The sequence below is a fragment of the Dipodomys merriami genome, unplaced genomic scaffold (assembly GCF_024711535.1).
Source record: "Dipodomys merriami isolate MVZ:Mamm:240054 unplaced genomic scaffold, mDipMer1.0.p SCAF_11, whole genome shotgun sequence".
Classification (NCBI taxonomy): Eukaryota; Metazoa; Chordata; class Mammalia; order Rodentia; family Heteromyidae; genus Dipodomys; species Dipodomys merriami.
Window position 1 is genome coordinate 27,914,399 of NW_027202382.1, and position 24,846 is coordinate 27,939,244.

General features: G+C 43.5%; 1 protein-coding gene across 6 annotated transcripts; it reads right to left on the reverse strand.

The window, feature by feature from the left end:
- Positions 1-1,131: 1,131 nt before the first annotated feature.
- Ptgr1 (prostaglandin reductase 1) lies at positions 1,132-24,585 on the reverse strand. Of its 6 annotated transcripts, XM_070011549.1 has the most exons (11): positions 24,517-24,553; positions 23,532-23,740; positions 21,588-21,702; positions 18,480-18,525; positions 18,264-18,320; positions 14,772-14,939; positions 12,330-12,447; positions 11,566-11,721; positions 9,606-9,714; positions 6,928-7,046; positions 1,132-2,531 (listed from the first exon to the last, which is right to left on the reverse strand). In XM_070011549.1, exons 2-11 carry the CDS (start codon positions 23,625-23,627, stop codon positions 2,421-2,423), a joined length of 1,095 nt encoding a protein of 364 aa, XP_069867650.1. In that variant the 5' UTR covers positions 23,628-23,740; positions 24,517-24,553; the 3' UTR covers positions 1,132-2,420. The 6 variants fall into 6 exon arrangements, with proteins under 6 accessions (XP_069867650.1, XP_069867657.1, XP_069867652.1 ...); XM_070011556.1 differs by lacking the exon at positions 23,532-23,740 and having other exon boundaries at positions 24,517-24,585; XM_070011551.1 differs by lacking the exon at positions 18,264-18,320 and having other exon boundaries at positions 24,517-24,554.
- Positions 24,586-24,846: the final 261 nt, after the last annotated feature.

Sequence of the window (24,846 nt, forward strand, 5' to 3'; positions counted from 1 at the left end):
TGGCACTGTGGCTTAAGTGGTAGAGCTCTTGCCTTGAACTGAAGAGCTGAGGGACAGCGCCCAGGCCCAGAGCAAAAAAGAAAAGAAAAAGAAAATAGAATTTAAATGTCTTATTAGGGATTCTGGGGAACTCATTGCTATTGGACTGTCACTACTTTAGGCCCACATAGGGAACAGAATTAAGGAATGGATACCCTTCGGTAGATAAACACGTTTGAATGTGTATGTAGTATATGCATGCATGTACTCTGTCTCATGGAGTTAACAGAAATACCTATGATTCCAATCCCATATCAACAAGGCTCTTCCCATGCTTATAACTCCCTAACAAATTCTGATTGCCTTTGGTTAAATTTGTCATCACTGTCTTTGGCAAATGTGTTATTATCTCAAGGTAACCGCTGATCACCACCACTCCCTTTCTCCTGCCCTCCACTCTAGCTCTGACATCCTGCACCTCCCATCATTCTTGCTTCCACATGTGAACATTGGCCTTGTAATGCCTGGGCTCAAACAGGTCATGCGGGCCCCCTGCTACACGCAAGCTTCAGTCCAGGCTCTGACCTAAACACACTGCTTGCTGGTCATGCTTCCCCATGGCAAAGATCTCTTCAAATTCCTTAAGAATCCACTGATTTCCTAAGTGGATACAGTCTTCCCTAACTGGGGGTCACATACCTACTACAGGCCACCCCTCCATGTGGATCTCCTGCTTACACCGCCTGATCTCTCATCCCTTCCCTCTGCTTGTACTCTTGCGTTCTCATACGAGGGATCCTTCCTGTTCAAACGCCCTCCTCACTTGGCTTGGACTCCAGAACTCTTCCTCAGGCCTTGGTCTCCCTCGGTCACATGACTTCTGTGGACTTTTGACATACCCTGCTGGGGAGTCCTACTATGACTCAGCAGCCATATGCATTTTGCTTGGGCTCCAACTCTTGTCATTAGGTGAAAACACTATCCATTGTCCCTCTCTGGCTTCTCATGCCTGGCAGCCGGCCTCCCCCTGCACGCCCCGTTCCCTTACTCTGAGCCACAGGTTTCTCTACCCTGGACCCCAGCAGGCAGCAGATAATGTGTTCTGTACAATCTTACATCATTAGCTTGAATAGTTTAGAAAGACAAGGCACAAAAAGTACTTCTATTTTTTATTGTATTTGAGTATATTTGTTCATAAGGTTCAGATTTCAAACAGTACAAAAGATTACACAATATAAAGATTTCTCTAATCCCAATCCTTCCAGTAGTCTCCAATACACTCGACTATTTGAACCAGCCCTCCAGTTCTATTCTTTGAAGATAGTAATAGAAGCATTCCAGAGTTCTTATACAGATGCACCTTTTCCCTCATTACTTCATTGTGCTACAATTTCATTTAACCCCTATAGGTCTATGATGGCAGAACTGATCAGCTGAATGGACATCTTTCTGATATTGAATCTTCCTGTCCAAAAAACATGGTACCTTTTTAAAATTTAATTTACTAATCATACAGTGGTCTCATTCTGTTATCCCCAAACACACATAAACTCACCCTTTATTAAGTCTTTCTTACTACTCTTCCCCTCCTTTTAAAAGCATAGCATAGTACCTTTCTATATGTTTATACCTTTTGTGTTCTTTGGGAAGTCTTTAAAGATTAAAATCATGAATATATATTTAGATATATATTCCCAGTGTTACATTTTTTAAATTTTTGGCAGTGTTTGTCAATGATAGATTCTGTCCTTGGTCTGTTACGTTATTAGACTCAACTACAACGTGTCAATGTGGACCCTGAGACTTCTAACATCAGTATGGATCACTTCTGGTGTTAACATAAACACAGGAGTGATCTTCTGACTTCAATTTCACCCACTTTTGCAGGGAGTTAGCTAACACTTACTGGCTTTTACCAATGAGAAATCAGAAATTCAAAGTCACAGGTAGACTTTTGGGCTCCAAAGCCATTTTTTTTTTTTTTTTTTTTTGTCGGTCGTGGGGCTTGAACTCTGGGCCTGGGTGCTGTCCCTCAGCTCTTCAGCTCAAGGCAAGCACTCTACCACTTGAGCTACAGCGCCACTTCCGGTTTTCTGGTGGTTTATTGGAGATAGGCGTCTCATGGTCTCTCCTGCCCGGGCTGGCTTTGAACCGTGATCCTCAGATCTCAGCATCCTGAGTAGCTAGGATTACAGGCATGAGCCACCAGCGCCCGACCAATTTTTTTTTTTTTTTAGCCACCACCAAAGGGGAACCATAGAAGGTAGAGAGATGGCTGATTGTTGTTCATGAGATTTCCATTCTGTCACTCATCACAGTGTGTTTTATTGGGTAGATAAACCTTATTACAGTTGCTGATTCTTACATAAGTAAGGCAATACACATTTTTACCAAATGGTGAAGGGCTAATGGTCCTGAGATGATTCTCTGTGCCATTTTCTTCATGCTTTCACTACTGTCTTCCCCAAATTATCTCCTTTCATCATTCCCATGAATGCTGCTGGCATGTTTTCAAATCCTTCGATAATATATTCATGATATTGGATTTTACCCTGTATCAAATCAACAACAAATGGGTTTATTTTACATTTCAGATGACACTCCTCATCTGAACCACAAGCTTATACATTATGTGAACCTTGAAAATACGAGATGGAGACTTTGTTTTCTGTGAACTCAGAAGTTAATTTGGGAGCTGGGCAATGATGGCTCACACCTGTAATCCTAGCTATTCAGGAGCCTGAGATCCGAGAATCACAGTTCAAAGTCAGGCCAGGCAGGAAAGTCCATGAAACCCTATCTCCACTTCACCAAAAAACCAGTGGAGCTGTGGCTCAAAGTGGTAGAGCACTAGCCTTGAGCAAAAGAGTTCAGGGACAGCACCCAGGCCCTGAATTCAAACCCTACAACTGATTAAAAAAAAAAAAGTTAATTTGGGGGTGCCACACATGATGCATATAACAGAGTACAAAGTATGCACCACAAAAACTTCATAGTAGATAGATATCAGAACACAGTATGACAGCAAAAGAAATACCACAAGCTCCAGTTCAGCGATTTCTAAGTAAATGGTACAGAAACATTTAATAATGCAATGATCTCAGGAAAGGTGGAAGGAGACGAGGAAAGGAGCCACCCTTCTACATCCAGGATATAGAAAAGCCAGGATATAGAATCATTTTCTCTACTTAGCCCAGAAGAAGCCATGTAAACACTGTGGCAGTTTAATAATTTGCTGCTCTTTTAAACTAAGGTTCTTTCAATATGTGTTTATTTATGTAGAGAGTGGGAGGGAAGACTTCATGTCAGTATGGGAGGTTTTTCATTTTCCTTTCTTTTTGGGGGTTCTGGTAGTGGGGCCTGAACTCTGGGCCTGGGCGCAGTCCCTCAGCTTTTCAGCTCAAGGCTAGCGCTCTACCACTTGAGCCACAGCGCCACTTCCGGCTTTTTTTTCTTTTTGCTTATGTGGTGCTGAGGAATTGAACCCAGGGCCTCAGGCATGCAAGGCAAGCCCTCTGCCACTGAGCCACCTTCCCAGCCCCTTTCATTTCCCTTTCTATGGTAAGGCACACAGTCTACATTTTCAAAAACTTTTAAAGGTCTTGCAGAGCAAGATTATAGGCATGAGTGACTTAGGAGCAGACATCTGAGAATCACAGTTCAAAGCCAGACCAGGGAAAAATCCTTGAGATTCTTTTTTTTCTTCATCCAAGACCTAGGCTTAAACTTGCTAGCTAATGCTTTATAATCAGCGGCAGGCACCCTACACGTGAGCCATGCCTCTAAGCCCTAAGACTCTTCTCTCCAATTGGTCACCAAAAAATCTGGAAGTGATGCTGTGGCTCAAGTTGTAAAGTGCCAAACTTGAGCTAAAAAACAAACAAACAAACAAACAAAACCTAAGGGATAGTACCAGACTGAGTTTAAACCCCAGTACTGGCACAAAAACATAACAACAAAATTATTTCTTTAGGTTCATTCCCCAGCACATCAATGAGGGGAAAAAAGAGCAAAGACCAGGAAAGAAAAGAAAAGGATTAAGAAGATATTAGGAGCCAGGCACAAGGGGCTCATGCCTGTAACCCTAGCTACTCAGGAAGCTGAGATGTGAGGATCTTGGTTTGAAGCCAGACCTGGTAGGAAAGTCCATGAGACTACTATCTCCAATAAACTACCCAAAAGCCAGAAGTGGAGCTGTGGCTCAAGTGGTAGAGCACAAGCCTTAGCAAAATAGTTCAGAGACAGCGCCCAGGCCTTGAGACTGGTGTGCACATGCCCACGCACGCAGACACACAAAAAGGGAGAAAGAAGAAGGGAGAGGAGGAAGAGACGGAGGAGGAGGGGAATGAGGAGTGGGAAGGGGAGGAGGGGGGAGGAGAAGAAAAGAAGAAATTAGGTCCCCTCAGCTTCACTTTGTTAGAGGAAGCATTAGAGATACCAGCACAGGAGTTTCTTGTCAGCTGAGATCAGAGGACAAAGAGGCTATGCATTAGAACTTAAAAATAATTCAGTTCCTTCCAGCTTTCCAAAGAGAGCACTCCAAGTGTTAGTCTTGGAAAATCATCAAGTGCCAGAGGAACAATATATTTGTTTGAATTGAAAAAATGATCATAGGCCAGGAATTAGGAAGCACTATAGCACATTTTTTTTTCTAAAACTCAAATAATGCATCTCCATTCTTCAGATTTCTTTGACTGAAAGTCCACATAGTCACGTGGGAAAATGACCAAGCATAGGAGAAAGGGAAGGGCTTCTTCTGGATGCAAAGGCATGGCTGAAGGAAGGCTCTTTTTGGCCTAGGACCTGGGAAGTGGTAGGTCTATTTGTAGGTCCCGCTAACATTTATCTGCTCCACAATGCTTATATAGTGCCTGCAAGTTGCAAGTGGAGTCCCAGGGGTTGAACCCAGGACCTCACCCATGCTAAACCATGTGCTTTACCACTCAGATGCATTCCCAGCCTTTCTGATGCCTACATGGATTTAGACAAGACAGTATTCTGCGTGTTGGAGATAGTCCAGGAAATGAAACATATGAGCATTATCCTCATGAAAGTTAGGTTCGTAGAAACCAGATAGGAAATACATATGAATGAGTAAGCTATAGGTTATATTAAAATCAAATTGCTGGTGATAAAAGAGAAAAAACATCAGAAATAAGGGGAGTTGCTACTTAAAGTAAGATGGAAAACTGCCTTACTCATTCCAGTGTTCTATGGCATGATAAGGCTGACTACAGTGAATTGCATATTTCAAAATAACTAGTGGAGAAGAATTTGCATGGCCCAATCAAAGAAATGATAAATGTTCAATGGCTATCCCAATTACTTTGAGCTAATAATTTTACATTGAGCATAGGTACTGAAATGTGTACCTCATTAATGTACATAATTACAATATGTCAACTACAAATTTATATAAATTTTAGGGAAAAGGGCTGGGTGTAGTGTTTCACACCTAGAATCCCAGATTCTTGAGAAGTGGAGATAGGGGGATATGGTTTGAAGCCAGCCCAGCGGAAAAAACTATGAAACCCTGTCTGGAAAACAAAATCAAGAAAAAGAGGGCTGGGGAGAAGTAGAGTGTTTACCTATCCAGCATGAAGCTCTGACTTCAAGTGGGAAAAGAGAAACTGTATGCATGTGTATAGACACTATTTCCAGGTAGTTTTTTTTTATAAAAGGAAGAATAGTGAAATGGCTCTGTATTTGAGTGGAAATAAAATCTAGAGAAGGGTCAGTTGTGGTGGTACATGCCTGTAATCCTGGCACTAGGGAGGTTGAGGTGGGAAGATTGAGTTCGAAGCAAGCCTGGACTATACACAGGCTCTCTACTCCCTCTAAAAAGAAACATTTAGAGAGGATTTTTCTTTTGTTTCTTTTGTTTTATGCCAGTCCTGGGGCTTGAACTCAGGGTCTGGGCGCTGTCCCTGAGCTCTTTTGCTCAAGTCTAGTGCTCTATCACTTTGAGGCACAACTTCAGTTCCATTTTTCTGGTGGTTACCTGGAGATAAGAGTACCACGGACTTGCCTGGGCTGGCTTTGAACCATAATCCTCAGATCTCAGCCTCCTAAGAAGCTAGGATTACAGGCGTGAGCCATCAGCACCTGGCTTTATTTTTCTTTTTAAGATGGAAAAGATAAGGCTCATTATATTTAAAAGGTAATGACGGTGGACTTGGTCCTTTGGAATCTGGGATGACTGGCACTTCTAAAGCTGTTGCAAATATAGAAGAGATGTTTGCAAGAAGATTGACAAAAGATGACAAAGAGTACAATTGGAGCCCCTCCAATTATTGAGGAATGGAATGGCAGAGCTGGTAGGAACCAAAGAAATAGAAGCATTTGGTTGCAAGATAACAGACAATTTATAGAGGTAGGGGCAGCAGATGGAGATGGTCAAGTGACAACCCAGCAGATCAATAACAAGGATGATCCTGGGCCAACAAGTACCCACAGCACAGACAAGAGCCTTACTACCCACAGGAGTCTCCCTATGGCTACCACTGAGAAGACATGTGCAGCTCGTATAAACCCTTTGCTTTGTTAACACGGGTCTGCGTGCTGTCTGTTGGTCATGGTTTTCCAACTTGCTTTTGGGACTGGACTGGAAAGTTTTTGGAATTTAAAACTTAAAAAAAAAACTTCCTAGAAAGAGGTTATGGTTGTTAGAATAAGAATCCCATCCATTCCTTGACTTCTAACACGTTTCGTTTGTTTCCTGCCTTCCTAGTGCTTTGAGTTTGCTACATTTTCCTTATTTGATCTCCAGAAGTTCTTTCATCAGCACAAAAATAAAAACGCTTAACAACAACAACAAAAAAAGAGGCAGTAGCCCAGGAGACAGGGAGAAAGGGACGATAGAACAAAAGGGAGGGAGAAAGTGGTGCCCAATGGTCTGGGGTGTAAAAAGCCTGGTGTCTGATGGAAGGGCTGACCGAAACCCCTTACCTCTGAGACCCATTTCAGCAAGTCTTTCAGAGCTTTCTGGCGGATGTCTTCGGGCCAGCGGTTGTAAAGGAACCCTTCCATGCGGAGCTGATGGTAGATGATCTTCTCTGGAGGTGGGCCTGAAAGAGGAGGGTGTTTCGGTGACAAGGCCCAGGATGAGGACACAAGCCACACAAGTCACTGTCACTGTTTTCCTGGTGCCTCCCTCTTCTACTTCCTCCGCTCCTTCTCTTGTGATCTGCTAAGTATTACCATGCACTCTGTGTTAGGGAGAATAACAGCCCTGGAAGACATACCCAGAACCTGTGCGTATGTTAAAATAGCTGGCAAAAAGACTTTGGCAGTTGTGACTAAACTAGGAACCCTCAGATGGGGCGATTACAGATGTATGTTACGGTGGTTTCAGTATAATCATAAGCATGCTAAGTTATAAAGGAAAGAAGGACCCAGGAAAGTTAGTGTGAAGGAAAAGTAAATTTAAGTGATGATGTTAGTAGGGATAAGACAGAGTTATGCTAGCCTCTAGAAGCTGGAAAAGGTAAAGAAACAGATTCTCCTCTAAGGATTCCAGAAAAAAAAAACAGCTGTTTTAGACATTCATTTTAGACTTTAACCTTCAGAACTATAAGAATACATTTCTGTTAAGTACTAAGCTTGTGTTCATTTGTCACTGCAGCAATGGGAAACTAATACACACCAAGAAGTCTTACTCAGACCCGACAGCCAAGAAACTCACACTCTGTAAGCAAGGCCAACCAAAGTTTCCCAAGCAGTTCTATGAAGAAGAGGCCCCAAAGATAGCACATGAAAGTGTTCTGCACTTCCCAAGAATGAACACATGCATGCTCTTCTTTATGATTGTAGTGAATTCATTCTGGGACATGAACTCACTTCCTTCTGTTCTGTTCTAAAAGGAGATGTAAAATAAACCAATGTACATTCTCAAGTCTAAGAGTCAGTAAGAGAGAACAGATCAACAACTCCCATATACTCCTACCCTCACCATTTCAGGATGCCAAAAGAAAACCTGACAACGCTCTTCTATTTAAGATTTTCAAGTGGAAACTTATCAAAAGAGTGACTTGGCCCTTCCCCCAAGTTCTCTTCATTGTAATTGTGGATTTGGTCTCAAGAACTTGGATTTCTGATAAATGCATGAAATTGGTGATGCCGCTGGCCCTGGGACCCCATCTTGAGAACCACCAGCCTAAAAAGAGACCAAGGCTGTCCTACAGCCTATGAAGAAGAGACTGTTCTTCTGTGTGAGAAAGAAAAGCTTGGATTACCTCTGCTGATTTATTTTCCAAGGGGTCCTAAGTGAGGAAAAATTGAGAGAGCATAATCTTATAAATCTTACACATTTCAAAAAGTCAAGTGAAAAGATCAGGGCCATGAAAAGCCAATACAAGTGCTAGACTCCATTGTTGATATCCTGGATAAATGGCATCCCTCAAGCCTAGTCCCTGCTCATCACTTTGAAGAGGAAATAGACAAGGCCAGTTGTCAGCTCCAAGACTAAGCTGACCAGCTAAGCTGCCTAAGACCAGTTCAAGTTACTTATCCAAAACATCTGGCTGCCCCTAATTTGGACTCTGGTTAACAAAACACACCCTTCAGCTCTGCTTAGTTGGCAGGCTGAGGATTTTCCATGATGCTAGATTAGCATAAACAGGAAAAATTGAGGAAATTAAAAAGTCCATAACCAGCCATGCACCAGTGGCTCACACCTGTAATCCTAGCTACTCAGGAGGCTAAGATCTGAGGATTGCAGTTCATAGCCAGCCTGGGCAGCAAAGGCTGTGAAACTCTTATCTCCAATAAACCACCAGAAAACCAGCAGTGGCGCTGTAGCTCAAGTAGTAGAGTGCTAGTCTTGAACTGAAGACCTGAGGGACAGTGCCCAAGCCCAGAATTCAAGCCCCATGACTGACAAAAAAAGAGTCCCTAACCAGCCAATTGCCAAGTGAGTCTGGAATTGGATGCTGCATAGTCCAAAAGGGAATCTGCGAATTGTCCTTCTTCAGTCTCCTTCTCTGCAAGCCTTCCTGTCGCTGTATACTTGTGTGGCCCCGTTCCTGGGGCTTGAACTCAGAAATCTGGCACTGTCTTCTTGAGCTTCTTTTGGCTCAAGACTAGCTCTCTACAACTTGACCCACAGCACCACTTTCGCCTTTTTCTTTCTTTCTTTCTTTCCTTCTTTTTTGTCGGTCATGGGGCTTGAACTCTGGGCCTAGGTGCGGTCCCTTAGCTCTTCAGCTCAAAGCTAGAGCTCTACCACTTGGGCCACAGCGCCACTTCCAGCTTTTTCTGCTTATGTGGTGCTGAGGAATCGAATCCAGGGCCTCATGCATGCAAGGCAAGCACTCTACCACTGAGCCAGCCACCTTCCCAGCCTGACTTCTGCCTTTTTCTGTATAGTTTATTGGAGATAAGAGTCTTGTGGTCTTTCCTGCTGGCTTCAAACCATGATCCTTAGATCTCGCATCCTGAGTAGCTAGGATTACAAGCATGAGCTATCAGCTCCTGGCTGTAATTAAGTATTTTTATTTATTCATTACATTTACCAGGAATATCAAGAAATCTGCCTAATATTTTGACAGCCACTGGCTATCCCATATCTGGGCATCTTCTGCTTGCCCAGTCTTCCCATGTCAGTGATCACACGCATGAGCAGTTACCTGGCGGGAGGGCATGAGTACTGTTATATGTAGAGATTGCCCCACAGATTGCAATTCTACCAAATGTCTTCATCTGGGATATGACAGCGTTTGAAAACTCTCCACCTACCTAAACAGACAGGGAAACACACACCTTAAGTAATCTAATGCCTGACTTAGAGAATCAATACATCATGATCATTATTTCACAATATGGTTTTTAGTAACAATGAAACTGACTGAACTAGCCAGGTGCTGCTGGCTCATGCCTGTAATCCTAGATACTCAAGAGGCTGAGATCTGAGGCTTGTGGTTCAAAGCTAGCAGGGCAGAAAAGTTAGTGAGACTCTTATTTCCAAGTTACCACCAAAAAAGCTGGAGGTGGAGCTGAGGTTCAAGTGGGAGAATGCTAGCTTTGCACCAAAAAAAAAAAAAAAAAAAAAAAAAAGAAAGTTCAGGGACAATGTCTAGGCCCTGAGTTCAAGCCCCAGAACCAACAACATAAAACCAAAAGCAAAATAAAAAACTGATTGAAATAGCACAACAATGTAGAGAATTGCAGTTAGAAAAACTTTTTTTACTATTATTAAACATTTTATTTATATATATGTATTTTTTATTGTGATGCAGTTAGAAAAACTTTAGGAACATATATTACATAACTTATAATATTAAAGTTCTTTGCTTAGCTGAGTAGTCTCAAAAGGCACATGAAGAACTCAGGTTTTCCAGTTTCAAATTTTACTACAAAGCCAAATTAATCAAGACTATTTGAAAATAGAAATATAGACTAGAGTCCAAAATAGAACCCTTACATTTATGATCAACTAGTTTTTCTATTCTAATGCCCAAACAACTTAATAGGGGAGAAAATAGCCCTCTCAACAAACGGTGTAAAATCACTGTAGAATTAGATCTTTCTCATATGTAAATACAAATTAATTTGACATGGAATACAGAACTAAAATTTTGAAACTCTTGAGAAATATATCTTTTTCTTTTCTCTGTGTGTGTGAGCTGGCACTAGGGCTTGAACTGAGACGCACAGTCCCTAATTTTGTTTTTAAACACAAGGATAGCACTCTACCAGTTAAGCCACAGCTCCAGTTCTAGCTTTTTACTGATTAATTGGAGATAAGAGTCTCATAAGACTTTCCTGTGTAGGCTGGCTGCAATCCTCAGATGTTAGCCTCCTAAGTAGCTAAGGTTATAGGCATGAGCCTCTGGCTCATGCTGGCTTATAGAAGTCTACCTTCTTGGCCACTCTGAGTAAGCCAAAGCTTCTTTAAACATAACACCTACAATCCCAAGCCCCAGAAGAAAAAAGAGATAGCCAGCCACTGAGATAGGGTCACACCTGTAACCTTAGTTACTCAGGAGGCTAAGATCTGAAGATAGCGGTTTGAAGCCAGCTCAGGCAGAAAAGTCCATGAAATTCTTATCTCCAATAAACCACCAGAAAACCGGAAGTGGCACTGTAGTTCAAGTAGTAGAGTGCTCGCCTTGAGCTGAAGAGTGCAGGGACAGCGCCCAGGCCCAGAGTTCAAGCCCCACAACCGACCAAAAAAAAAAAAAAAAAAAAGTAAATTGTATTTCACAAAAACTTTTCTAAAAAGTCCTATGTGCTGGGCACTGCTGGCTCATACCTGCAATACTATCCACTCAGAAGGCTGAGATAGAAAGATCATGGTTCGAAGTCAGCTCAGAGAGGAAAGTGTGTGAGACTCTCATCTCCACTGATTACTAGAAAACTGGAAGTGGTGCTGTGGCTCAAGTGGGTAGAGTGCTAGCAAAAACTTCTCAGGGACAGCGCCCAAGCCCTAAGCTTAAGCAACAAAAACCCTGAGTTCAACCAACAAAAAAGAAACAAAGAAGAAACCTCATATGTATATTCTTCATATATTCTAAATGGGAACTTCAGAAACAGGAAATAATACATCATACTGTATTAATACATCCAATAGATCTGGTCTGTACTTACATTGTCAAAATAGCAATCATACCCATCAGGAGAGGCATTTTTCAAAGCTTGCTCCAAAGATTTTTCCGTCTTGTAGTTAAAAGCAACATCAAATCCAATCTTTTTCAGATAAGCAATTTTTTCATCAGAACCTGCTGATCCAACAACTTTGCAGCCCTAAATGAGAAGAGGAATAGAAGCAATTAATGAGCCCGAAACATGGGTCAACTTCTATTTCCATAGTGTCTACGAGGGCAGACTCCTCACAAACAAACCTTACATTGGCCAACTGTTAGTCACTGGGACTAAATACTTAACAATAACAACCTAAGCAGGGTAGCTGGTAGCCCGTGCCTGTAATTCTAGTTACTCAGGAGGCTGAGCTGTGAGGATCACAGTTCAAAGCCAGCCTGGGCAGAAAAATCTGTGAGACACTTACATCCTATTAACTAGCAAAAAGCTGGAAATGGAACTGTGGCTCAAGTGGTAGAGCAAAATGGTCTTGAGCAAAATGCTAAGGAACACTGCCTAGGGCCTGAGTTCAAGCTCAGGCAAAAAGATGCAAAAACAAAAAGAAATGTAAAAGTGCTTACAAACTCACTGTTGTAGAGGGAGGCCATTCCTCTGTACCTGCCACAGAATCAAATAGCAGTGTTCAGTTTGTCTTTGCCACACTATTTCTTCACCCATTTCCCAATCTCTAAAGAACCTCCTCTAACTAGGCTATAAAGTCCTGGAGGCCAGGGAGGTCACCGTGTTCCCTGGCTCATTTAGAAGACACTTACCTTGAGCTTCGCGATCTGCCCCACGACAGAGCCTACTGCACCTGCTGCTGCACTGACCATCACTGTGTCCCCACTCTTCGCACCACAGATTTCCAGTAGGCCAAAGTAGGCCGTTAGACTAAGGGAAAAAAATCAGCCTTTATATTTGGTTTTTTTCCCTCTTTTCTCCACTCTCTCCCTATCTATCCCAGGCTATCTATCTATCTATCTATCTATCTATCTATCTATCTATCTATCTATCTATCTGTCCTTCTTATCTAGCCCAAGGTAGCCTTAAACTCAAGACCCAACAACTGCAGAGTCCCAAGTGCTGATATTATAGACAAGTGCTGCCACACCTCCCTCACCCTCTCTCTTTTCTTTTCTTTATTTGTCCATTATGAGGCTTGAACTCTGGGTCTGGGCACTGTCCATGAGCTTTTCTGCTCGAAGCTAGCATTTTACTACTTTAAGCCACAGCACCATTTCCAGTTTTCTGATGGTTAACTGGAGATAAGAGTCTCACAGCCTTTCCAGCCCAAGTTGGCTTTGAATCATAATCCTCAGATTTCAGTCTCCTGAGTAGCTAGGATTACAGGTATGAGCCACGAGAGCCTGGCTGTATTTCTTATATAAGCCTTGAAGGTCTTCTCAGTAGCTCAGGGCCATGAGTCCCAGTAAAAGATTTGAAAAACAAACAACAACATAGGAAGTGAGCATTTCCAGCCTAAATGGTCCACTTTCTGTTTCCAGTAGGAATAAAGATAATATGTTCTAGGAAGAGGACAGAGAATTGGTTGGAAAGGGTGCTTCCTCTCCATATCAGGTCAGATCCCCGTTGTACAAAGATGGATTTCCCCTTCAATACTGAGGATCTGCATGGAGAGCTTGTGCCATCTCTACGTAAGTCCTAGGAGATAGTTAGCTTCGTGGAGAAGGTATCCATGTTATCCCAGTCCTTACCCATACAGTGCTATGATATGTCCAGATATGAGCGGTCAGAGAGAGCATAACACAGAGGAATGGAGGGACTGTGGAAATTTCCTTATGTTGCCTTAAGTGGGATGCTGATATTAGTCTGCAGGGAAAGAGTCACTGAGTGCACAAAGATACAGTACAGGCAGTACTCCTGGGAACTTAGTGACCCACAGTAAATCTCAGTGGACAGAAACTTGGAAAGGGATGGGGAGGAGAAGTTATACCCACACAGCTCAAGTTCAGGAATGTTGTAACATATTCCCCTTCTATCAGCCCTTGGAACTTTGCCTCAGCTAGAAAAAAAGGACAGGGGCTGGGAAGGTAGCTCAGCGGTAGAGTGCATGCCTTGCAAGCATGAGGCCCTGGGTTCAATTCCTCAGCACCACATAAGCAGAAAAAGCCGGAAGTGGTGCTATGGCTCCAGTGGTAGAGCGCTAGCCTTGAGCTGAAGAGCTGAGGGGCAACGCCCAGACCCAGAGTTCAGGCCCCATGACCAGCAAAAAAAAGAAAAAAGAAAAAAAGGACACATTGTGTTTTCAATCCAAATTAACATGGGAAATCACTGCACCAGACTGAAGCATTCTTTTACTATACCATCCAAATGAGAGCCTGAAATGAAATGAAGTTCAGTAATAGAAAAATTTTAAGTTTGGATTTCAGACTCCTGAGTGGCTTGGATTACAGGTGTGAGCCACCAGTGCCAGGCCCCATCTCCATTCTTAAATTATGTGAGACTGTACTTAATTTTCTCTTAACCTGGTGTTTTTAAAAAGATGGGTACGGCATCATGTTCTTCAGAATTCCATTAATGTTCATTAAAAATTTAGCATCTCAAGTCCCAAATTCAACTCCATTTATAATCTAAAGCAGAATTCCTAACCTTTTTTTTTTTTTTTTTAAGATGGGGTCTTCCTGTGTGGTGAAATTGGTATACTCCATCACACTTTGCCTAAAGCACAAAGCAATGGAGTCAGCAGACCATAAACTAAGAAGTCTCGAGTCAAAATAAACCTTTTTTCCTTTTAAAATTGCTTCCCTCAGGTATCTCTGTCAAAGTGATGAGAAACTGGCTAATCCAACATATAGGTGAGATCACATGGTATTTGTCTTTCTCTGCCTGACTTACTTTACTTAATGTCTTCCAGTTCATCTATGTTTTTTGTGTCAGCAATTCTTTCTTTCTAAAAGCTCTCTTTCTATCTCATACATATGTATATATAGGTATATATACATGTATGTGTATATATATATATATATATATATATAGTCTATTGTGTATATTATGTATATAATGGAGGTGTAACCATCCTTTCTTTATCCATTTATCCACTGATGAACTCTTAGGTTGATGTTCTTCCCTTCTCAATCCTACCATCTTCTCTTAGACCCATAATACCTCAAGCCTCTTCTTGACCAAGGTCCAAACAAACCATTTTGGAAAACTAGTATGTCAGGTATTTAAACAAATATATCCAAGAAACTCACCCTGGCATGCCCACGGTGCCCAGAGCCAAAGACAGTGGTACTGTATCTGGCCATTCTGCTAGCAGCTTTTGCAACTTTTTCCCATCAGAAATGGAGTGTGTTGTCCAGCCCAAGAAACCCAGGACAATAGTTCCTGTCGGAAAGGCTGAGTTTTTACTTTCCACAACTCTGAAAGACAAAGCACATTAAGATCTGTGACTCACCAGGGCACTAGTGGCTCAAGCCTTCAATCCTAGCTACTTAGGAGGCCGAGAAGATCTGTGTCTCTTCTTCCCTTACGTTGGAGTCAGGATGTTATGTGGTTCATTTTCAAAAAGGGCATTTGGTTTGATAGTCACTGGCTGATACTCTGCCATCTCTCTCCATCTTAATAGCCACTGGTATAGGGCTATTTAAGAATACTCTCGATGGTTCCAGCACACTCACCCGGTCCACTTCTCTTCTTTTTAAGCAAAAGGCTTCTATTCTCTGGTTCAAGGTATCAGCCTTAAACCTCTCTCTCTCTCCATAATAAGCACCCAGGGCTTCACACTTGCTAGATAAACTTGAACCATGTGTCCGGACCATTCATGGTCCTGTCTTCTCCCTCTCTCCTTACTTGTCTACCACTCCACCACCTGCAGCAGCCTGCCTCCCACCCCCACTGCTTCCCTCATTGCCGAATCCAGTGGCTGTTCTTTAAAAATTATACTCTGCTCAATCCTGTGGGTCTCCCAGGACTCTTTCCCCGCCAGATCCCCTGGAGACTCATGTCTCCTGGCTTTCTCTCTCTCTCTAAGCTGCGCCATTGCTGCTTCATTTACTAATTCCTTTTCTTTTACTTTCTCCCACTCTTATCATTCTTTACTGTTTTCTCCCTGTCCCCCATCAAAATACCATATTTATTCTAGAAAATTCAAAACGTAAAATAAAATAAAACTATCAGGCTGGGAATTTAACTTGGTGGTAGAGCTCTTGCCTAGAATGCTTCAGGTCCTAGGTTCAAACCTCAGCACTGTAAAAAATAAAGAAAAATTTGTACGTAAACTAGTTTAACAAAAGTAAAATAAAAGAAAATGATCAGTTATAGCATTATAGCACAAAGATAACTGCTAGTACTTTGGTGTGTTTTATGGCAATCTTAGCATTTAAAAAAAGCATATTGTGCCGGGTGCCAGTGGCTCACGCCTGTAATCCTAGCTACTCAGGAGGCTGAGATCTGAGGATGGCGGTTCAAAGCCAGCCCAGGCAGGAAAGACCGTGAGACTCTAATCTCCAATAAACCACTCAGAAAACTGGAAGTGGTGCTGAGGGACAGCGCCCAGGCCTAGAGTTCAAGCCCCATGACGGGGAAAAAAAACATACACACAAAAAAAATTAAAAAATAAAAATGCGTATTGTATGTTTACTTGATTGAAATGGTTTTGTAATTTTGTTTTTCTCTCAAATTATATGAGTCTATACAATTAACTCTTGTTTTCCATGTTAGCAACAATCCTTCTAAAACTATAGAGCTTTAAAAACCTCAAAAATTTAATGATTCTCCTATCATTTGATTATTTCTAGTATCTTTCCTAATACAAATTACACTTTCATTAAAATTTTAAATGTTTACTGTTTCCTTAAACTATAGTTCTATAATTACTAGATAAAAGAGTATAATGATATTTGTACTCATGCTATACATTGTCAGGCTCCTTTCTAGAAAGTTGTAGAAACTCTTTAAATGAGCATATCATCATATCATCTCCAAAATCAGCAACGGTATTTAAAAATCTTTGCCAGTTCAGCAAACAAATACATGTTTGTTTCTTTGATTATTAAATAAACACACACAAAAATTTACAGTGATAAAAAGATGAAATGTGTTTGTGGGGAGTAAACCTAGCACTTGGGGAGAAGTACCAGGAAGATACCAGTTTTCTCACAGTGAGTCTGTAAATTCCTGAAATCCCAATGAAAATCAGAATAGGATTTTAACCAATGGTATTATGATAGTCACTTAGAATTAAACATCACTCCTTTTTCAACATAAATACTAAATGACTAAACTTTTTTATTTCCATTTTTTTTTGAGACAGGGTCTTACTATGTAGGCCAGGCTGGCCTTGAATTCATGATCCTTCTGCCTTAGTGTTCCCCCCATGCACCCTATTAGGGCTGGGATAACAGGCTACTTGAAAATTTTAATCAATGTTTGGGGACTGGAGAAAGATCATTAAAGACTCATATATTCTCCATCCTTAACATACAAGAAATCTTTGCAGATCAAAGACAGAAAGTCATAAAGAAGGTCAAAAGATATAAATATAATTGATCAGAAAATTGATTATTAACTTAGAGAAAGTTCAGCCGTCTATTCATCTCAGATTGCCAAATATGATAGCAAACAGTGAGCACAGATCAAAAGAAGCAGGTGCTTTTGTTCTAGTGAAGGGAGCAGGAACTCATACCATCTTTTTTTTTGTTTTTTGTTTTTTGGTAGTGGCAGGGATTCAATTTAGAGATCCACACTTGCTCAGTGGCTTTACCACTTGAGCCCCCTAACCTTTCTTTTTTCTTTTTCTTTCGGTTTTAGTTAGTTTTAGAATACAATCTCCCATTTTTTCGTGGGGCAGGCTGAATCATAACCATTCTATTTATAGTTCCCATGTAACCAGAATGGCGGGTACAATAGCCAGCTCTTGGTTGAGATGGAGATTTATGAACTTTTTGCTTAGGCTAGCCTTGAACCATGATTTCTACCTCCCAAGTAGGTAGGATTATAAACATAAGCTACTCTTCCAGGGCCTCACACTTGTGTGTGTGTGTGTATGTGTGTATATGCGCACTCTAGTAGGGAGGTTTGAACTTAAGGCCTGGGCATTGTCCTTTAGCTTTTTCTCTCAAGACTAGTGCTTGAACCACTTGAGCTATAGCTCCACTTGTGGCTTTTTGGTGAATAATAGGAGTTAAGAAGCTGGGCACCAGTGACTCACACCTGTAATTGTAGCTACTGAGGAGACTGAGACCTGAGGGTCACGGTTCAAAGACAGCCCAGATAAGGAAAGTCCCTGAGACTCTTTATCTCCAATTAACCACCAGAAAACCTCAAGTGGGGCTGTGGCTCAAGTGGTAGAGTGCTTTCCTTGAGCTGAAGAGCTCAGGGACAGTGTCCAGGCCCAGAGTTCAAACCCTATAACCGACAAACAAAAACATAGGAGGTAAGAAACTTTCCTGCCAGGGCTGGCTTCAAATTGTAATCTTCCGATCTCAGTTTCCTAAGTAGCTAGGATTAATTCCTCCCTTGAAGTTGTTTCTCTCAGGTACTGGTCACAATAACAAAAGTCTGAGTAACCCACCATCCTTCCTCCTTCCCTTTCAGGAAGTAGGGCAGGATTTCCCAGCTGCCCTTAGTATCAAACAGTGAGTGGACGGTCCAGGCTAATGGACAAAGCAATGGACAAAGCTGGAACGCAGCAGGAAGTAAAGGGGCTGCATTTTACAAGTCTTGGTAGCGACACAAATGACTACCTGGCCACCTGTTCTCCCATCATCATGTCACCCTCCTTCAATCTTTTGGCCGCCACTCTGAAAAAAAAAAAAAAAATCCGTTCTTAGTATTAAGTTCATCTTGGAAAAGCTGTCTGATTTCTAAAAGTTCAGTTGGCTGTTGGAGAAGATGAGTACCAGAAACTTTCACATAGGGTCTAACACACAGTACAGGAACTTTTGGGAGGGAAATAATACCTCATGTAAGGATCCACAGAAAGGAACAATGCTTCAAGCAGGACCTCTGCAAAACAAAGCATTCCACAACCAATTAGAAACTCCAGGCCTAATGCCTATGCTGTTTTCCTGTGCTGTGGTTTTGTTTGTTTGTTTGTTTGTCAGTTGTGGGGCCTGAACTCTAGGCCTGGGCGCTGTCCCTCAACTCTTCAGCTCAAGGCTAGCACTCTACCACTTGAGCCACAGCGCCACTTCCGGCCTTTTATTTGTCTGCTTATGTGGTGCTGAGGAATCGAACCCAAGGGCCTCATGCATGCAAGGCAAGTACTCTACCACTGAGCCACCTTCCCAGCCCTCCTGTGCTGTTTTTGATTCTAACTAAACAGATCCCTAACCTCCCCCCACAACAAAACAAAACAAAACAAAACAGGGGCCAAGGAGCAAACTTAGGACTTTGTGTGTGCTAGACAACAAGTCTACCACTAACTATTCCCTAGCCCCTTATCTATCTTTTTATGGAAGAGACAGGAAAAAGATAAGAAGGGCTCTTAGGAGGCAGGATAAGATGGCAGATTAAAAGCTTCCTTTGTTTGATGAAGGATTGTTTTAAATGTTTATATGCTAGCCTTGAGAGAAAAAGCTAAGAGACCATGCCAAGGCCCTGAGTTGAAACACCATTAAAGTACCTCCCCAAAAAACTGCAAGAAGGATTAAAAAATAGGATAGGTGAGAAATGGACAGTATAGAATGATAGAGGAGGTGAGTATGATTAAAATATATTATAATCATGAATATAGAAGTATCAGAATAAAATTCCCTCATACTGTACTATTAATACATGCTAAAAAAGAAAGGAAGGAAAAAAAAGAGAGAGACAGGTTCCAGTGGCTCATGCCTATAATCCTAGTTACAGCCACCCAAGAGACTGAGACCTGAAGACTGCAATTCAAAGCCAGCCAGGTCAGAAGAATCTGAAAGACTAGGTCCACTTAACTAGCAAAACGCTAGACTAGAGATATGGCTCAGTGGTAGAGCACTAACCATAAGCAAGAAACCCAACAATCAACTGAAGCCCCATGTTTCAAGAATGAGAACCAGCACAAGAAAGAGAGAGAAGAGGAGGAAGAGGAAGGGAAGGAGAGAAAGAGGGAGGGAGGGAGGGAGAGAGGGAGGGAGAGAAGAAGGGAGGGAGGGAGGAAGGGAAGGAGGGAAGATGAAAGAAAAAGAGAGAAAGTTCTCACATTTGGCCCAGCCCAGTTAACAATGATAATAATAATAACAACAACAATAATATCACTTACATTGCTTTATATGATTTACTTCATTTGATATTGTCAGCCATTGTTTCTGATGTTTTTAAGTTCAGGCTATGTTACTGGTCAGGGCCACATTTTGTAACCACTTTGCTGCAGCGCTCCCAGTGGCTTTCCTTACTAGCTCCAGTTATAGAACAAAAAGGCATGCGCTTTGCTTTAGTGAACCTCATACATACATTTTCCAGAATTTTGATCCCAAGTCCAAGCCATCAAAATTTAACCATGATTGCTAACTTTGCTACATTACTTGACTGTATCCCCTTTTCTAGAAAGCTCACCTAACTATAAGCACTTCTTCTAGACACTCTGACAGTCTGAGCTGTATGCATGTGCTGGTGGTGCTTTACCTCAATGATGAGCAGGGCAGAGAGAACATCCTCCATCCGCTCAAAGCCCAGGAGGCCAATGCTCCCAAGCATGGCTTTTGGTTATTGGAGAATGCAGAGGGATCCTCTAGTCTGACATCAAGGCCTGGCAGATGGCAAAATACTACCTTTCCGGGGGACTGGCTCCCTGGCTGCTTCCCATCAAGAAATGCATTTGCAGCAGTGGAGGAGGTAGGTCAGTGGAAGAGGAAGGGCTTGCCTGGTACACTCTGGATTCAACCTTCAGTACCCACCACACACACAGAGGAAAGGGAGAGGTGGGGAGAGAAAAGGACAGGAGGGAAGGGGAGGGGGAGAGATGGGAAGGAAAAGGAGGAGAGGGAAAAGGAGAATTTCCTAGTGGAATGTAACTTGCTTTGACCAATGGGATATTAGTACACATAAAGACAAGTAGAGGCTTGAAAAGTCTGAGTACCCTGAAGCTCGCCAACTCAGGCCATTCTAGATCCATGATCCATTGTGAGAAAAGAGCTCTAACTAGCTTGCCCAAGAGGCCTCCACAGAGGAACTGAGGCCTGCACCGCAGCAGAAAGCCTGCTGTATCATGTACATCAGTGACGCCTATTTCCCCTCCCATCTGGCTTTTTGAGAGTCTCACTACGTAAGTCCAGGCTGGACCCAAACTCATCATCCTCCTAGCTCTAATTTGAACTATGAAAACGTTAAAGACCCATTTAGCGTGTGTGTGTATGTGTGTGTCCATAACTGGACTTGAACTCAGGGCCCGGGCACTGTTTGTGAGCTTTTTTGCTCAAGGCTAATACTCTACAACTTAAACCACAGCTTAGTGGGGGGGGGGGGCAGTTAATTGGAGATAAGAGTCTCATGGACTTCCTATCTGGGCTGGCTTTGAACTGTGATCCTTAGATCTCAGCCTGCTGAGTAAGTAGTATTATAGGTGGGAGCCACCAATACTTGGCTTTGTGTGTGTGTGTGTGTGATACCAAAGGACTTTCTGTTCTTTTAGTTGAGCCATGCCCTCAACCCTTCTTACTTTCTCTAGCTGGGGGATAGTGCTATGCATTCACACTCTGGGCTGGACCACAATCCTCCTAGTTACACTTCCCCCGCATAGCTGGGATAACAGGCATGAGCCACCATATCCAGCTATTGGTTGAGATGGGATCTCTTAAACTTTCTGCCCAGGCTGTCCTTGAACTGTGATCCTCCTAATCTCAGCCTCCAGAGTATCTAGGATTACAGGCATGAGTCAACACTCACAGAGCAAGCCTATTCTAAAACAACCATTTCGCCCAGATAAGGCCTACATAATAGTCCCTCAGAAGAGCCCTGCCCGAACTGCCAACCCTCAGAATTGTGATCTAATAAATAGTTGTATGAAGCTATCAGATTTGGGGTAATTTGTTATATAACAAAGGCGAAGTGAAATAGTCTCTTTCACCTCTGAAATCCTGAGTGTGGCTCACCTCCATTTTTTAAGGGTGGGAGCTCAGTCGTCTTCAGCTGGAAGTTACTATCTGTAGGGTGACCTTCGAAGTGCTTCTTCAGCGTCCAGCTCTTAGCCTGCACCATTCTGAGTGCCTAGAACACAGTAGACGTGTGAGCACACAGAGGCCAGATGCTTACAGTTCTGGAGCCCCCTGCACTAGCCCAGAGAACATAACATTGCTACAGTATCATTAATACCTACCATATCCATTTTTACTAGTACATACTAATTATACAAAGCAATAGGTTTCATTGTAATAATTTCATATATACATACACAAATATATATTTGAATATATATGAATATATATGCATATATATATATATATATATATAAATGATGCTTTGATTTTGTCCACTCTTTCAAGATCCTCCCTCCCCTCCCCTCATCCACTTCCTCTTCTGGAATAGTACCCTGGCTGTCATTCTCCCCCCCTCCCCCCCCCCACACACCTAGATTCCACATATGAGAAAACATGTGATGTGATATTTGTCTTTGTAGGCTTAGCTTATTTCACTCAACCTAATGATCTCCAGTTTCACCTATTTTACTCCAAATGTTCTTTATGGCTTTTATAAATAAGCATTGATATGCATATATATATATATATATATATATATATATTTGGCCAGTCATGGGGCTTGAACTCTGGCCTGGGCACTGTCCCTGAGCTCCTTTTGCTTAAGGTTAAAACTCTACCACTTGAGCCACAAGGCCACTTCTGGCTTTTTCTGTGATTAAATGGAGATAAGAGTCTCAAGGACTTTCCTGCCAGAGCTGGCTTCAAACTGCGAACTTCATATCTCAGCCTCCTGGGTAGCTAGGATTACAGGCATGAGCCAACAGCACCCAGATAATTCATTACATTTTCTGGGCTGTGTTAGCTAAGCATTTCATATATATAAGCTCACATTATCCCCCAAATTTTGCCATTACTACATTTTCCTCATTCATTCATTCATGCACTGAAGGACATCTATGTGGATTCCATAGCCTGGCTGTTATGCATAGTGCCACAATAGCATGGTTGTAAGGCTATCTTATTGTATGCTGACACAGATTGTATGGTAGTTCTACCATACAATAGTTTTTAGCTTTATGAGGGAACTTCTGTACTTATTTCCATTCTGGCTGGACTAATTTATATTCCCACCAATGGTGTACAAACAAGGGTTCCGCCCCCCAACCCCCATCCTCCCAAGCATCCTTTACTTTTTCTACTCTGGATGACAGCCATTCTGACTGAAGAGAGATGGAATCTCTGGGCCATTCTGATTTACATTTCTCTGATAGCTAGAGATGTGGGACATCTTTTCATGGAATTACTAGCCATTTGTATTTCTTCTGAGAATTACTTGTCCAGTTCATTTCCCCATTTACTAGTTGTCGTTTTGGCATTAAATGTTGAATTCTTTATATTTTCTGAATATTAATCTCTCTCAGTCGAACAGCTGACAAAGATATTCTCTCTCTGAAGTTGTCTTTTCCCTTTGGTACTTGTTTCCTTTGCTGTGCAGAGCTTTTTAATTTAATGCAATTCCACCTGTCAATTCTTCCTATTATTTCCTGAGCTATTTCCTAAAGTTCGAGCCAGGAAGTTATTATCCATGCTTCAATCTTAAATTGTTTTCCCATAAGTGGTTTCCAAGTTTTAGGTCTTGCCTTCAAGTCAACTACACTACAACTACTCATTGTGCTTCAAATGCTCAGCTAAGCACTTCCATATGTATGATTTCTCTTTATTCCCAGAACTTTCCTAAACCATAGGCATATTATCATTGCTAATATACAGATGAGGAAACTTAAATGTGAAGATGCACCCCCCCCCCCACACACACACACAAGGTAAAAGAAAATGCAACCCAGCACAGAAGTTCTTCCCAGGCACCACTTAGACTAGAATTTCTCTAGAATACTGAACTGGACGTGCAAATATTCCCAGTTTCTCGCCTCTCATGAAGTAGATCCTCAGAAGAAAAAGAGTCAAACACAGAGAACCAAAGAAAAGTCGGGACATCTCTCTCCTTCGGGCAGCCGCAGGAACGCTCGCGGGCCACGGGGCGGCGCCGCCGCTCCACCTCTCCGCGGGAGCCAAGGCTCGGGATTGGGCAACCAGGCGGAAATCGAGGGCTGAAATTTAAACCACCAGACCCAAAACGGGTCAGGACCAGGGGCCCCGGACCCTCCCCGCGCCGGGGGAATGCCAACGCCCCCCCGGCCCCCCCGGACAGGACGGGGTGGCGTCTGCCTCGGGGGTGGGGTGGAGGGGGGCGAGGTGGGGATCGGCGCGGGAGGGGGACACTTCGTGGGGCGCGGGAACACCGATCGGAGCCCACTCCCCCCCCCAAACTTCACACTGACAATCAGCTGTGGGGTCCCGGTATTTCACAACCACACGCACCTTCACGCACCACCCACCACCGCGCGCAGTCCGCGGCGAGCAAGCGCTCCACACCAAGACTTCCCGCCGCCTGACCCCTCGCGACCTTTGACCGGCAATGCCACCCCTCCCCTCTCCCTCCCCTCCCCTGCCCCCTCCGCCTCCGCAAACCCGCAGCCCGCTCCGCGCCCGCGCCCTTTCGTGGCAGCTGTGGAGGCGTTTACGTGCTTTTGTCTCTCTTCCCGCCCACCCGAGGAGGGCCCGGGGTCCCGGGGAGCCCGATCGCCGCGCTCGGCGCCGCCCGGTCCCGCTCGCCGCGCCCACCCCGCGCCCTCCCCGATTCCCACCTCGTGGTTCTCCCCGACGCCCGGGCCGCCCGTCCCCAGCGGGCAGCTCCGCCCGCCCCAGCCGCGGGTCGGAGCTTCCGCCAGAGCCGGCAGGGACCCAGCGATCGCACGGAGCGCCCACCCGCCGCGGCCCGCAGCGCAGACCTCCGCCGGAGGGCGGACGGCGGGCGGCTACTAACCAGACTCGAGGTTGCCCGGCGTGGACTGCGCGTCCCAGCGCCCCGCACTTGGATGTCTAGAGGGTGGGTGGGGGCGGGGCCTCTCGGGGGCGGGGCCTCGCGGGGGCGGGGCCTCGCGGGGCGGGGCCTCGCGGGGCGGGGCCTCCCGCGTCCGGACGGTGGGGAGTCGCCTGTGCAGGCCAGGGTCAAGGAGTGACCCTGGATCTGAGGCACGTTTGCACGTGTGCGTACATGCGTGTGTGTATTTCTGTGTGCGAAGAAATACAATTAAAAACATCTCTTTTTAATGAATAATGTGAAGACCGGAGGCGTGGCTCGAGTGACAGACTG